The sequence below is a fragment of the Phaethon aethereus genome (genome assembly GCF_964289735.1).
Source record: "Phaethon aethereus genome assembly, chromosome: 3".
NCBI lineage: Eukaryota > Metazoa > Chordata > Aves > Phaethontiformes > Phaethontidae > Phaethon > Phaethon aethereus.
The window spans coordinates 112279695-112292940 of NC_138576.1; the positions used below are offsets into that span (position 1 = coordinate 112279695).

General features: G+C 44.9%; 1 protein-coding gene across 1 annotated transcript in view; it reads right to left on the reverse strand.

Moving 5' to 3' along the window:
- Window positions 1-3165, reverse strand: part of FBXO11 (F-box protein 11) — a gene marked incomplete at both ends in the record, with an annotated part of 75574 nt that extends 72409 nt beyond the window's left edge. The window contains one exon of the mRNA XM_081997797.1: window positions 3057-3165. Coding sequence (XP_081853923.1) covers window positions 3057-3165 — 109 coding nt within the window. The remainder of the gene's footprint in view (window positions 1-3056) is intronic.
- Window positions 3166-13246: the final 10081 nt, after the last annotated feature.

Genomic DNA, 13246 nt, shown 5'->3' on the forward strand with positions numbered 1-13246 from the left:
AAACATCTTGGGAAGTATATCCTGATGTCATCTTGTCTTGGCTGTACAACACAGTGAGTTTGCGGGAGAAAATTTTTTTATCTGCAATTATTTATAATCTCCCTTCCCCACTAATCAGAATACAGGTACACAAGCATTGTTTATCAATGTATAATATAGATAGCACAATTATGCATTCATTAGATCTATTCATACAATATATAAAAGACATTAAAATAAGAATTGCTTCACAGTATAAAACACAGCTCTGTATGATTTTAAACCCTTACAAAGAACCTTTGATGTAGGATTTTTATAAAACCATTTTTTCCTAGTGTTCTATTTATTAATAACAGGAGTCGTAACTTGGTTTTTACCCAGTGGTGAAAATGTAACAGCTGTTACACAGTTGCAAAACACTGTCTACTTATGCAGCATTAAATAACAAATAAAGCTCAAGACCTAGTACAGTTTTACTAAGCAATCTACATTAAGGATATGGAACAACAAGAAGTTCCAAAGATTAACTCTGTTCCATGGTATTCATATGTATAAGTACTGTGCTGTAATATGACAGAGGAAAGAAATTAATAATAACAAAGAATAATTTTAATCACAGCTGCATTCACATTATCCAATAACATTTTTTTAAAACAAATTTAAATCTGAGTTTAATAGAAATCCTCTCCTAATAACTTATGCTGCTTCTTTTGTACAGCCTTTTTTAAGATGACCTACATTGCTTTGGAATAAAGGTGAAAAAAGTCACCACTGACTTGTGTGGTATAGTCTAACCCTAGTATATTGGCTTATAATTTAGTAGCATTATTCATCATCCTTTACAGTAACAGCCCTGCACAAAGCAATCAAAGTCACAGGTAAAACTGGCATTAGCTTCCAGAGATAGTGTCTCAGACCTTGCAAGTTCTGAGATAGGAAGGGGAACTACACTAAGAGACACGCCAAATGTAGATGTAACACTAATAACAAAAGACCCTAATGCTGTTAATACATTTTTGGCCAAGTCAGACCTAGTGCAACTGACCTTCAAAAATGCAAGGAAAAAGCTAGCAGTGATCCATATGGAGCAGTAATTTCAGCAAACTGCGGAACTTGATTTTGTTACAATTTTATCACCACTGAGTGGTAAACAGAAATGAACAATGTGAAAAAATAATTAGGCAAATGCAGAGTTCCACAAAATGTCAGAGTAATACAAATAAAATTCAGCCTCATATTTTAACACAAAAAGTTTCTGCCTGTATCTTTAGCAAATTAATAACATATGAACAGTTTGAGACAGGCAGTCCAATGTAAAACTGAATAATCACAGCATTTAATCCATAAGCACACCTTTCCGGATGCAATTTAGAAGTTATGTTTTCATCTGTTTAAAAGAAAAAGAAAACTGTGGGATTGAAATAATTCTATATTCTGCATATGGAACATCGATGATGAAAATCCTCAGTGCATGTCATTGAGAGGAGGAAGTTCTTTTTGTTGTTGTTTTATTTTTTAAATGTCAGTATACCAGAGAAGTCATTTTAATTATATAATTACTGAAGATTTTGGAAGGTTTACACAAGACCCATAATTGGGCATAAGACATCACATCCTCTGGTTATATACACAGCAATCTGGTCTGGGTAACATTCTTTGCTCTGACCAATGTGTGCGAGGGGGGGCGGGGGAAGGAAGGGGAGGGAGGGGAGGGGGCAGGAATGGAGAATTAAAAATACTTCCTCAGATTAAATTTTCTTTACTTCATTTGCTTAAAATGTTATGATTGCATAAAACGCTCTGAAATATTTATCACGATGCATCTCCGTAGTTAAAATACCTTGTTCTCGATGTGATATCCTAGATACTCAAACAAAAGACATTGAGATGACAATGAAGGCTTTTTTTTTATTTTCAAAAGACATTTGTACGTCTAAAACTGCACCTCAGATCAGTCTCCTTTATCATGCCAGAGTTGTGAGGGCCAAGGCATAAAAAATTAAAATCCAATCCACCAGATAAGACATGCAAAATGTCTCCTCCAATCCCACCCCCATCTCGCCTTCAAAAAAAAAAAAAAAAGCAGCAGCAGCCAGCCCTGCACACCGGGAGCACTCGCACCCCCAAGAGCCAGCATCGGGGCGGCGGTGCCAGGGCTGAGGGACCGCCACCCCCTCGCCCCCACCCCCGTACCCCCGGCTCCGAGCTCCATGAGGGGGAGGAATCCCACCTCGCCGCTTCCCCATCCCCTCAGACAATGGTGCTTTCCCCCATTAGCTCCAAATTGTCAACATTTTTACGCTAGGCCCCGGCCCCAGCGGGGCGGGCGGACTCGCCGGGCTGAGGCGTGGGGGACCGGAGCCCCCTTTCCGTTCCGGCCGGCTCGGGGCCGCCGGCTGCCGCGGCGGGGGCGGGAGAGGAGGGCGGTGAGGCTTGAGGTAAATAAATGGCCGATCGGCCGCGGCCCGCGCCCCCCCGCCGGGCGCTGTAACCGAAGCCCGGGCGCCGAACTGCGCAGCAAACACTGCGCGGCGCGGCGGGCCGCGGAGGCTCGCCGAGACCCGGGCCGCCGCCCCCGGACACCATTTCGCCGGCGGCGGCGGGGAAGGTGTCGGCGCAAGTTGCCCGGCACCGGCGCCCCCCCCCACCCCCCGGGCGCCGCTCCCCCCGCGTCACCTCTCTCCTCCGCCGGCCCGGGGGCCCAGCCCGCCGGCTCCCCCGGGGAAGGCGGCTCGCCTTCCCGCAGCCCCCGGGGACGGGGCGGGGGGCGCGGGGCGGGGGGGGAATCGCAGCGTTCTGTCCCGAAGGGCCGGCGGCGATCGGCTCCCCCCTCCCCAGCGGGCGTGGGAGCGCGGCCGGGGAAGGGGCCGAGCCCCCGACTCCCTCCCGCTCGGCGGCAGGGCCCAGCGGCCCCCAGTCGGGGCAGAGCCCAAGCCAAACAAAGCGCGGCCTGAGCGGGAGCCAAGGGTGAAGCAGCCTCGGCTTTTCCTGTCGGTGCCCAGCCGGGCGCGGCGGGGCCCAGCACCGCCGGCGAACCCCGCGCAGGCCCCCGCTCGGCGCGGCGGCGCCTGGCTTACCCCGATCCCCGGCGGCGGCGGCGGCGTTGTTCCTCTCCTGCTGCTGCTGCACCGGGCGCGGCCTGGACACTCGCCTGGGTCTCCTGTTGGCGGCTCGGACCGAGTTCATTTGCCGACTCGTGTGGGTGGCGGGAGGGGAGGGGGGGAATCCTCCGGCAACCGGTGCCTCGTCGGGGAGGGGAGGGGGAAGGAGGGAGCCCCGGGGCGGCCGCCTCGCAGCAGCGGGCAGCAGGGAAGAAGGGGGGGAAGTCTCCAGGCGGGGGTCCCGCCGCCGCTACCGCCTCCTCGCCGGCTCGCTCGAGAGGCAGAGGAGCCGCCGGCCGCTGGCTCTCCCGAGCGCTGGCTGTGGGGGACGTTCGCGCCGCGGCCCCCCTCCCCGGCCCCCCCGAAAATCCCTCTCTTAAAGGAGCCCCGCGGTCCTGCCCGTCTCAAGCCCGTCGCTGCTCCGTGGCAGGAGGAGCCATTGACACTGCCAGAGACACACACTCGCGGGGAGGCAGCCGCTGGCGGCCGTGCTCCGCCAATCGCCGCCTCCCACACAGCCGGCCGGCGGCGGCGGGACCAATCCCCGCGCCGCTTCTATGGGGCGCGGGGTGGGGAGGGGCGGGCGGGCGAGCGGCGCGGGGTGGGGTGGCGGAGCAGGATATAAGGGTCGGGGCGGCGGGCGGGCGGCTGCGCGTTGGGGGCGAAGCGGGTGGTGGCTGCGGCGTGGGGGGTGTGGTGCGAGCTGAGCGGCAATGGCGGGGCAGAGGCTCAGGCCTGGCAATGGTGGGCGCCGCCGCGGCTTGAGGAGCGGGCCCGTCCCGGGCCTGATAGGGCCGCGCTGTACCGCCTCGTTCCTCTGGATCTGCCCGTGGCCGGTGGGCCAGGGAGTGGCCGGGCCAGTGGCCGGCCGGCGGCGGCAGCGGGCTCTGTGAGGGCAGCCCCAGGTGCCTGTCACCGGTCGGCCGGTACCACGGGCACCGCCGGGACCTCCGCAGAGCTCTGCCCGCGGGCAGCCAGGTGGGAGCGCGGCAGGAGAGGGAGTTCGCAGCGGCCCCTCCGCTGAGGCCGTGTGTGACATGGGGGCGAGGGAGCCTGGCGGCGGCTGCCGAGAACGCCTGGTGTGTCCAGTGGGCTCTGGCTGCCCTGCCTTGGGTGCGGGCTTTGCCCTGGAGCGGCCTGGGCCCGGGGTGCTGTCCTACTTCGGTTTCCACGTACTGGCTGCTTATTTTCTGACTGGTTGTTAACAGCTCTTTCACTCGGGGAATGTGTATGTTCCTTGGTCAGGGTGCACACTCGCGTTTGCATTACCTTTTGCTAATATAACAATATGTTACTTATCTTGGGCTGGCAGTTTTGACAGTGTATGAGGCTTCTCCTGCTTTCTTCTATTTGTCATGTTAGTGTTTGGCCGGTGGCCTGAGAGCAGAAAAAATGGTTGAAGCTAGTTGTGCTCTTTTTCCTTTTCAGAAATCACTTAATAAAATGGATGCCAAAATCCAAGCGGTCAGGAAGATCTCTTTGCAGGGTTGCTCAGGAATCTGCTTCTAATGCTGCAAAGGTGGGTTTGTGTGTAGTCCTACTTAAACTACGCACTTGGAGTCAGTGGAACCAGGGCCTGTGTCTGTACCTGAAAATCAAAAGTGTGTTATCTGGTATAAAATGTAAATAAACAGTTGTAATTAAAAACACATTAGGCAGGAGCTTGTTCAAAGCTGACAAATGAAGGTATAATGTAACTGGGAAATGACAGCTTAAAAAAAGCTTTAAAAACATTTATACTTGTGCTTCTGAAGTAAATGACAGTGAAATTTTACTTTTAAGTTTGTATCAGGCCAGTAATAAATGTATGAGAAATCTTAGAGTGGCTGCTAAGGTGCATTTCTTAGATTTAGCATTTTGTTGCCTTGAGGAATGACCAGAGAAACAGCAGAGGACTGTTTTCCATGCCTGAGAAAAGTAATTCTTACCACCTTCTCTAATAGTAGAGGAAGAAATAATAAAGTTAAGCTCTTGTGAAAAGAGCTTTATAGGGAAAGAGGATAAATGTCACTGTTTGGGGCCAGTTTCTGTCATAACACATTACCAGGCTAGTGTACTAAACATTCTGTAGAGCTACACAATTACATGTATATATCATAAAAATATTTTTTTCTGATAGCATTGTGAAACTGTGTAACTCTTACTGTGTCATGGTTAAGGATTTTCACAGCATTAAAAAAATTTAATCTTTAAAACATAGTATTTTAATAATTAACTGCATTTCTGTTCAGCTGTTCTAGTTGTGCTCTCTTCACCAAGATCTAGCAAATGAATTCTTAGGGTTGCAAGATTACCTGAAATTGCTCAGTATCAGTGTACTCCAAACTTTTAGTACTCTGTCTAAATCCTTGAAAACCTGTTCAAGGGTCAAGAGGGATGACAAGCTATTTTTCACTTAAAGCTTATGCGAATCTAAAGCTTCTGATATTAGAATAAAACTTTATTGAAAACTTGAATCAGAGCAGGCTTTAGACTTTCTTTAAAAGTCTTGAACTAGTTTGTAACCCAATGATCTCTTGGCCTAAAAAAACCCACTTTCTATAATTAGCTTCTTAAGGTGGTAACTTGTGTTAGCGACATGATAGTGGGAGTCTGGAAGAACTTACTGTAAATGGTGAAAAATGTGACTCTATGTATAAGCAAGCCCAATATGTCTAGTCTCACTGACTTAGCCAAAACGCATTGAGGGCAATCTGTAGAAGGTTATGCAGAAGTTTGGAAAAATGTGCTGAGTTGATATGATAAGACCCTCATATGCCAAGTAAGACAAATTTGATGAAGTTACTAAATTACTGGTGGGGAAAAAAGTGATACCTGCAAGCATTCATTGGTGGCTTACAGGGCATGGAGTAGATAAATAGTTACAGTGTTCTTGTCTAATATCCTTGGCTGTGCTTTAGAAGGCCAGACATTAGAAAGCCTGAAAACTCATCAAAAGAGTTTTGATTAGAACTCTGTCTCCTCATAATAAAATTAAATCTATCCTATCTGATTTGTGACGACTGGGACTTGATCATCATAATTTCAGTTTTGTAAGTCAATCTTCAAAATGCTGTACTTCACCATCCCATGCCTCTGTTGCTGCTCTCTTGCCTCAGAGGAAAAACACTGTTCTGTGGTGAAAATGATACTGAAAGTCCAAACTAATGTTCAGGCTTCATTGTATTGACCACTGCGAAGATGCTTTAAGCCATCCTGTATGGTGTGCTAATAAACCGTTCCTGAATGTGGGTGCAGTTTATACTGGCAAGATAATTTTGCCTTTGTCAAGACAGCTTTTTCTTTATTTAAATGGGGAAGAGAGGGAATGGAAAGTGGAACTAAACTATACTGTGATTTTTTGCATAATTGTCTACAATATAAATGCTTGTTAGACTGGTTTTGTTGGCCACAAATCACCTTTTGGTGACCCGTGAACAACTTCACATTATGAACAGAAAGGCATAAGACTTGGGTGAAGAGTTTACTTGGAGCGTTTACAGCATAAGCAGTTTGGGGCAGAGTTGTCAAGTGCTAGCTCATGATATGAGACTATCTGCTAAGCTGCACTGAATTTCAAATTTATATGTATTTAAACATTTAATGATATTTGGTTCTCTGTGTGTACATGAAGAGTTGGCTGCTGCTTCGAAGAGATCACCTTCCTGCATGGAAGAAGGGGTGCCACAGAGTGCTTATCACTAATAACAGTAACTTGTTAATTATGTGTTAATGTAGAATAGTTAGAGCTTTGTAGCTTATGAGGCAGCTTCATAGAGAGAAGTAGTGCAAGTTTTATTGAAGGAATTACTGATACAGAGCTTTCTATTTGTTTGTGAGGGTGATGTGCAGAGACCGAAGAGTGACTTTGATTCAGCTGACTTGCTCTAAAGTGAAGACAGGTAAAACAACTTGAAGATCTGATCAAGATAATGGAAGGGTTAAATATTCCTTTTCTACAATCTCAGTAGAGAACAGATGAGAGACTAGAGATGGTGGGGCCACAGAATAAGCAGGATTGGGAAGTGGGTGTGGGGCAGTGTAAACTGTTAAGTGAGCAAGGCTGATTCAGGCCAGGGTGATCTGCAGGAATCGCTGTTTTATTCCCTTTAATGTACACATACACTAGCAACCTGAAAAGCCTTGCTTCAGAGGCTGTTAGAAATGTGTTGAATGTGGGACAGATTCCTGTAAGTTGTTATGATCCTTACTTGCCCTGAGGATGTGAGTATTGCTTTAACAGTTGATCAAGTCTAGGATAATTTCCATGACTGGTGATCTGTGGATTACTTCTAAGGGGTTCACAAAAGGTAAGGAAGAACAGACTTCCAACTTGTATATGATGGCCTAAAGCTCTCTTTAAAAATTGTTCAGAAACTGCAAATTGAAAAGAAAAACCTGAATCACTGGCTTGCAGTTAAGTGGAAAATGCACAGTACTACTAGTTTTTGCTTCCTAATTGTGAGAGAACAAGAAGTATTTTGAGAGCACTGTTGCAGTTTGTTACACAAAGCCCGCTGCAGAGCCTTTAGCTACAGCTTGTGGATTTGAACAAGAAATACAAGAAGTCAGTTTTTATCATGCTTTTTTTAATCAGTTCAAATGGCTTTGCAAAGGAGCCACATGTCTATCCCTCTCCTTACAGATGAAAGTGAAGCAAAAAGGGCTGAAATGACTTGCCCAAGAGCATTTACAGGCTATTAACAGGGCCAGGAATAGAACCCAGGGTACAGGAGCCTTTATCTAAGGCTTTCTCCAGTGTCGCATTACTGCTTTCAGAAGCATAAGACTTTTGCCTATTATTTCTAACCCTCTCATAAGCTGTTAACATATCCCTGGACTAAAAATACTGCGTTGAAGATTTGGGACTGACCTAGTGTGGACTTTAAGTTCTTTAAACCTAGTGGGTTGTTTCTTACAAGCTTGGAAGAAACAGCCTTTCAGAAATAGCGATACCTAGAACTGGTTGAACCTGCTTGCTCTGCAGCTCAAAAATATTAATGCCAATTTGTTGCAATTTCTCTGACCCTCAGTTCCTTGTAGTTGTGTTTTACATCCCACCTAATGCAGCTAAATCCTCCCACTCTTACAGAAAGACTCTTAAATCTACCTTCCATTTACCTGGAATCCATGTCTCCTGAAATGTAGCTTGATGTTAGCTGACCTTAGTAGATTGCCCTTTGGGTGAATGTGTGTGGCTGGGATGTTTTCTGTTGTTGTACCAACCTGGTTTCTGCAGGAAAAATGAAGACCTTGGGGTGAGGAAATATGCATTGTTTCCTATAAGCTCACATGAGTGTTGCAACATTTTTATCTAACATGTTAATTTTGATTCTGCCCTAACAAAAGCTCTCGGGAAGCCCAAATGGTACTTCAGTTCTCATTAATTTTTTTAATAAAAGTAACTGCTGAAAAAAGTCCTGGAGGGATGGTGTCTATTTGGCTGTCCTGGTAGAAATTTCATAACCAGATAGATACATACAAACCACCTGCATTCTGAATTTTTTGGGGAGTATTTTCAGGGGAGGGAGAGAGGTTACGAAGCACTTTCCATCTGAGGGAAGATTTTCAGCTGATGGGAAAAGCACCCAGTTTTATATTGTTGGGTCACTAGCAAGAGGGGAGGCATGGTGTGTGTGTGGGGGGAGTGATCCTGGGGGTTGCTACTGCAGAGCTCTGGGTGCTGGTCTCTGGCAGGGCTGTTGCACAGGTTCTAACCCATTGGCCCTTGAGAGTCAGAAGCAGGCTTGCAGCAGGGCTGGGTACCGTGCTTGCTTGTGCAGCTTGATGTGCTGTATATGGGAGCATGTGGGAAATGGGCTCAATAGCTACCTTTGCCTCAATGAAATTTTGAGAAAATGATATGTTTGATCCTAGCTATAAATCAGGAGTGTAAGAGGTCTGGAGCGCAGAGTGAATGAGCAACAGCTTATACTAGAGATGAAGCCTGAATGACAATTTTAAGGTAACATTGGGGCAGAGATGTCACAGTGCAGACCAGCCTACAGTCAATGACAGGCATTTATGTTGAGGAGGTAGAGCGGATGGCTTCCATTACATGTGAAGGTGGAACTGTCTCAAGCATCCAATCTATGTTTTCAGCCTTGTTTTCCCAGTGATACCCACTGCCCTCCACTGAAGTCCCCAAGCTTGGTCCTCTGGATTGTACTGAATTTATATGTTTCAGATAGTCTGAACCGATACAAAGCTTCATTGCTGAAATTAATTAAAATACATTGGGTATAAATAATGTAACTTATGGGTGATCTGTCAAAATAGCATGAGTCTCATGAATGATCTGTCTAGACACTTTATTCTGAGATAGAGAATATTTGGCTCTGTGGTTGTGATTCATTCAAGGTTTGCTTCTCACTACACCTTTTCAAACATGCAAGTACAGAGTTAAAGTATAGGCTACACCTTATACTTGTAGTTCCTTTCAGCTCTGTGGCTCAGATTTAAGAAATTTCCATAGATCCTGCTGTTAGTTTCTAGTTTCAAATTCGTCTTGGTCATAATTCTTATTTCTTGGAGTCTACTGTTTTGCTCATTGCATCAGCAATGTGTCCATACCACAAGTTCTGTCTCTAGAGCTAGGGCTTCCCACCCCCAAATATGGCTGGTATGTCTGTTGTTTATATTACATTGGAGAAGATACAGCCTGAACAAATCTTTCAACGTAATGAGTTGAGTCAGGTGCCAAATGAGAAAGGTTTACAAGAAGTACCTCCAATACCACTAACTGTAAAAATCAATCATTTAATACCAAGAGGCTGGAGTTGTATGAAGGCCTGCCTCCAGCTTTAGACCTACCTAAGAAAAAAATAGCTTCTTTAGGGAAGTTTTTGCTGCTTTGGAGGATAGTTCTCCCCCAAAAAACTGTTAGTGGGATTCTGAGCTCCCCATTTTTACAAAGCACTTGTGTTTCCTGATGTTTATCCAAGACAGGCCTAGAGTGGCAGGAGCAGTTAAGGACACTTTGCTTCCTCTTTGTTGTGAGCAGCTAAATCTGAAATGAGCAGCAGAAATCCCAGTCTTCATTTTCAATGTCAAACTGTTGGTGGCATTTGTAAAGCATCCAGAGGGTGTTTCTTAAACGGGGTTTGGTATTGCCATACAGAGGAGGGTCAGCAGTGAGACGTGATAGTTCTTTCGGTCCTGGAGATAAGAAACTGTCTCTATAGTCTCACCATCAGCACATGAATACATTTGGTACAATTGCCTTTGCTTCAAATCTTGAGAGCAGGTGGGTGCTGTTGGTATTATCTGACAATTTTACCCTACCAACAACTGATTTTGTCCGCTAGTGGGAACAAGTTTGTCATGCTAGAAAGGGAGAATATAAGGAATATTACAGTTTTTCACTTTGCTGCCTGGGAGTCCAATGCCATTTTAAATGTCCTGCTCCAAAACTATCCTTTTCTACAGAGTTCTTTAAATATAGAAAGGTTGTGAAATTAATTCCCATGAACCTACTCTGGAAAAAAAAGGTGTAGCATGTCATATGTGCACGTCTTGCCGGTTTGCTCCTTCTCTAAGTTGGGCAGCTATGAGAGAGGGGTCTAGGTCCTGTTTCTCTATCTTGCAGTCTCAGTTGGATCTCTCAGTTACAGCTTATCTCATGAGGTAGGGGGAAAAGGTTTAGTTATCCTTGTGACTGAAAGAGATTTCCCCAGAAAGGGTTTTTAATGTCCTGAAAAGCATTTTTCAGTTAGGGTCTAAACTGTCATTGCCATTAAGAAACAATGCTGCTCTCTACAGGCATCTTTTTGCTGCCCCTACCCTGTCCCCTCTTCTGTCAACTAACATTTATGCAGCAGCGCAATTGGGCAGATCAAGGAGATAATCTAACTGGAAACTAATCCAGCTGAAAGCACAGCTAGTTTTCAGGCACATGTGTATGTGCTAGTGCGGACAAGTGTTGGGAAAGGATGGTCCCTGTGTGGTGAAGGAGGCTTGCACATAGTTTGGCTTAATGTGATCCTGGAAGCATGCCTTTAGCAATTCCCTGGGCCTTTGGGTGAAAGTCACCTTTAATTAGATATGTTTTACTGGAATGCTCTCAGACATAGCTGCTGTGCTGTAGAATTTGTTTGGGCTGCTGCTGAAGCACCATGTTATGTTTCTTGATTGAGCTATCCATTTAAGCAGGTGGCAGCATGTACTTAAAGATGACCAACTTGGGATCACACAGTGAGTATAGACGTTAAGCTGTGTAACGATTTTAAGCAGTTCATTTCTTTTCATTGCCACGTGGTGGTGATATTGGTTGTGGCCTTCAAGGAGCTTTGGACTTCCACTGCTTAGGGTAAGTGGCAGTTAAGTTGGCAAGGAATGTCTTACAGGTCAATACCTGCAATGGCCGTTTCCAGTGCTGCATGATTTTTCCAGTTATGCACACGGTGGGGACATTTGTTCTCCTGTTTGTATTCCATTTTACACATAAACATTTCTATACCTCAGCTGGGTCAGCTAATCAACAGCAGAAAGTATTTTGCTAAGGGTAACTTTGGCAAAACACAGAGATTTTTCATTGTAGCATGCTGCAGGTGTCTCAGAATCCTTGCTCAGCTGTCATCCCAAGTTATTCTAGATACAGAAGGTTTTCCTATCCCACCTTTACCACATCAGTCAAAGGCTTGGTTGTGATCTTTTTTGTCTTCCCAATGACCCTGTTTCTTTGGTGAGATATGAACTCTGTCCTCTTGTCCTCAGTGGGTCAGCTCTCACCTTCTCCAAACATACTGTTTTTGATGCCTTTCACTGTAGTGTTGCTGGTTTAAGCTTAGTCCTTTAATCTCTGTCCATCTTGAGATTCCAGGACTTTGAGTAAAGGCTGTTTTGTGTGAAATACTGATTTGTTTCACTTCCAGGGTGCCAGAGTCTTGAATCTTTATTTGCCACTAACTAGCTAATCTGGAGATGATGGGTGTTTATGCTTGTCAGGGTGACTGGTGGAGTGGTAGGTTGCATCCCTGGAAGGCTCAAGGATTTCGCAGTTGGAGGGAGGCAAGCACTTGCATTGCTTCCTTAGCGGAGTGTGTGATATATGCCCTATAGGTATGTATTCTCTAGTCTTGACTCTGTGTCACCCAGCATGTGAACATAAATACCAAAAGATATGTGACCTTTTCATTATGCAAAGGACATAAAAACAGGAATTCACCCAAATTAACTGATAATAACTGTGCTGTATGTGGAAAATGCTCTTCTCTCTCTGTTGCCTATAACTAATGTCTTGGGAATCTCATAGGTTTTATGCTGACAAGCAGAGATGGAGATGAGGTCAGAAGAATGTGTGTGGAAATGAGATCAATAGCTCTGTAAAATCCTCCTCACTGACTATTGGCGATGAGCATTGGTGTGATCTAGGCCTTGAAGAAATTTATATAAATAGATGCATATTCACTGTAAGGACAGCTTACAAAACAATTGATTTAAATGTTAAATAAAGTCTTTCTCCTCCACTTGTCTGTGTCTAGTACTACAAACTCAGATTTACTGAGTCACTGAATGTCTTGCATCTTCTCATTCCTCAGCTTAAGTTTTTATGGTTTTCTTCACAGCAAAGCAGAAGAGGAAAATGGAAAATCAAGATTATTGTGTATTTTCAAGTCTTGGTTAGTGAAGATGAGAAGGAAAACTTGATGTAAGACAAGACTAGTCTAATACTCTAGAGAATTTTCTTGTTAGGAATGGGATAAAGGGAAGTGATGTGTGTCTGCTGTTTTGTGTATACAGGTTAATGACAGTCACTGTGGGAAGTGCATGTTTGAGATAGGTAGACTAGCTGTTGCTCTAGAAGTTTATAAATGTTCAACTTTTATTATTTGTTTTTTGTAATCTTCATTTCTTAACAGCTGATCTTTGTCTTCCTTTTTTATTGAACTGGTGATCTTATTACTGTGTGTGATTCAATGGATGACTTTGTCTTGTAATGTTGCTTGGCAAAACTGGGTACATTTTGAATGCAAGGGTTTTTTTTTTTTTAGATTTACGTCTGTGTAGATAGCATTACTTCTGTGAACCACTTTCAGTATGGACTAGCATAATACTTGTTCACAACAAAAAAATTGAGTTGGGTGTTTTACTTTTTTTTTTGGTGATATGTCATGCAGAAAACAACTGAGAATAAAGAAAAGCATCAAATCAAATTTTCTGTATATAAACATTAGTTGCAGTAGTCA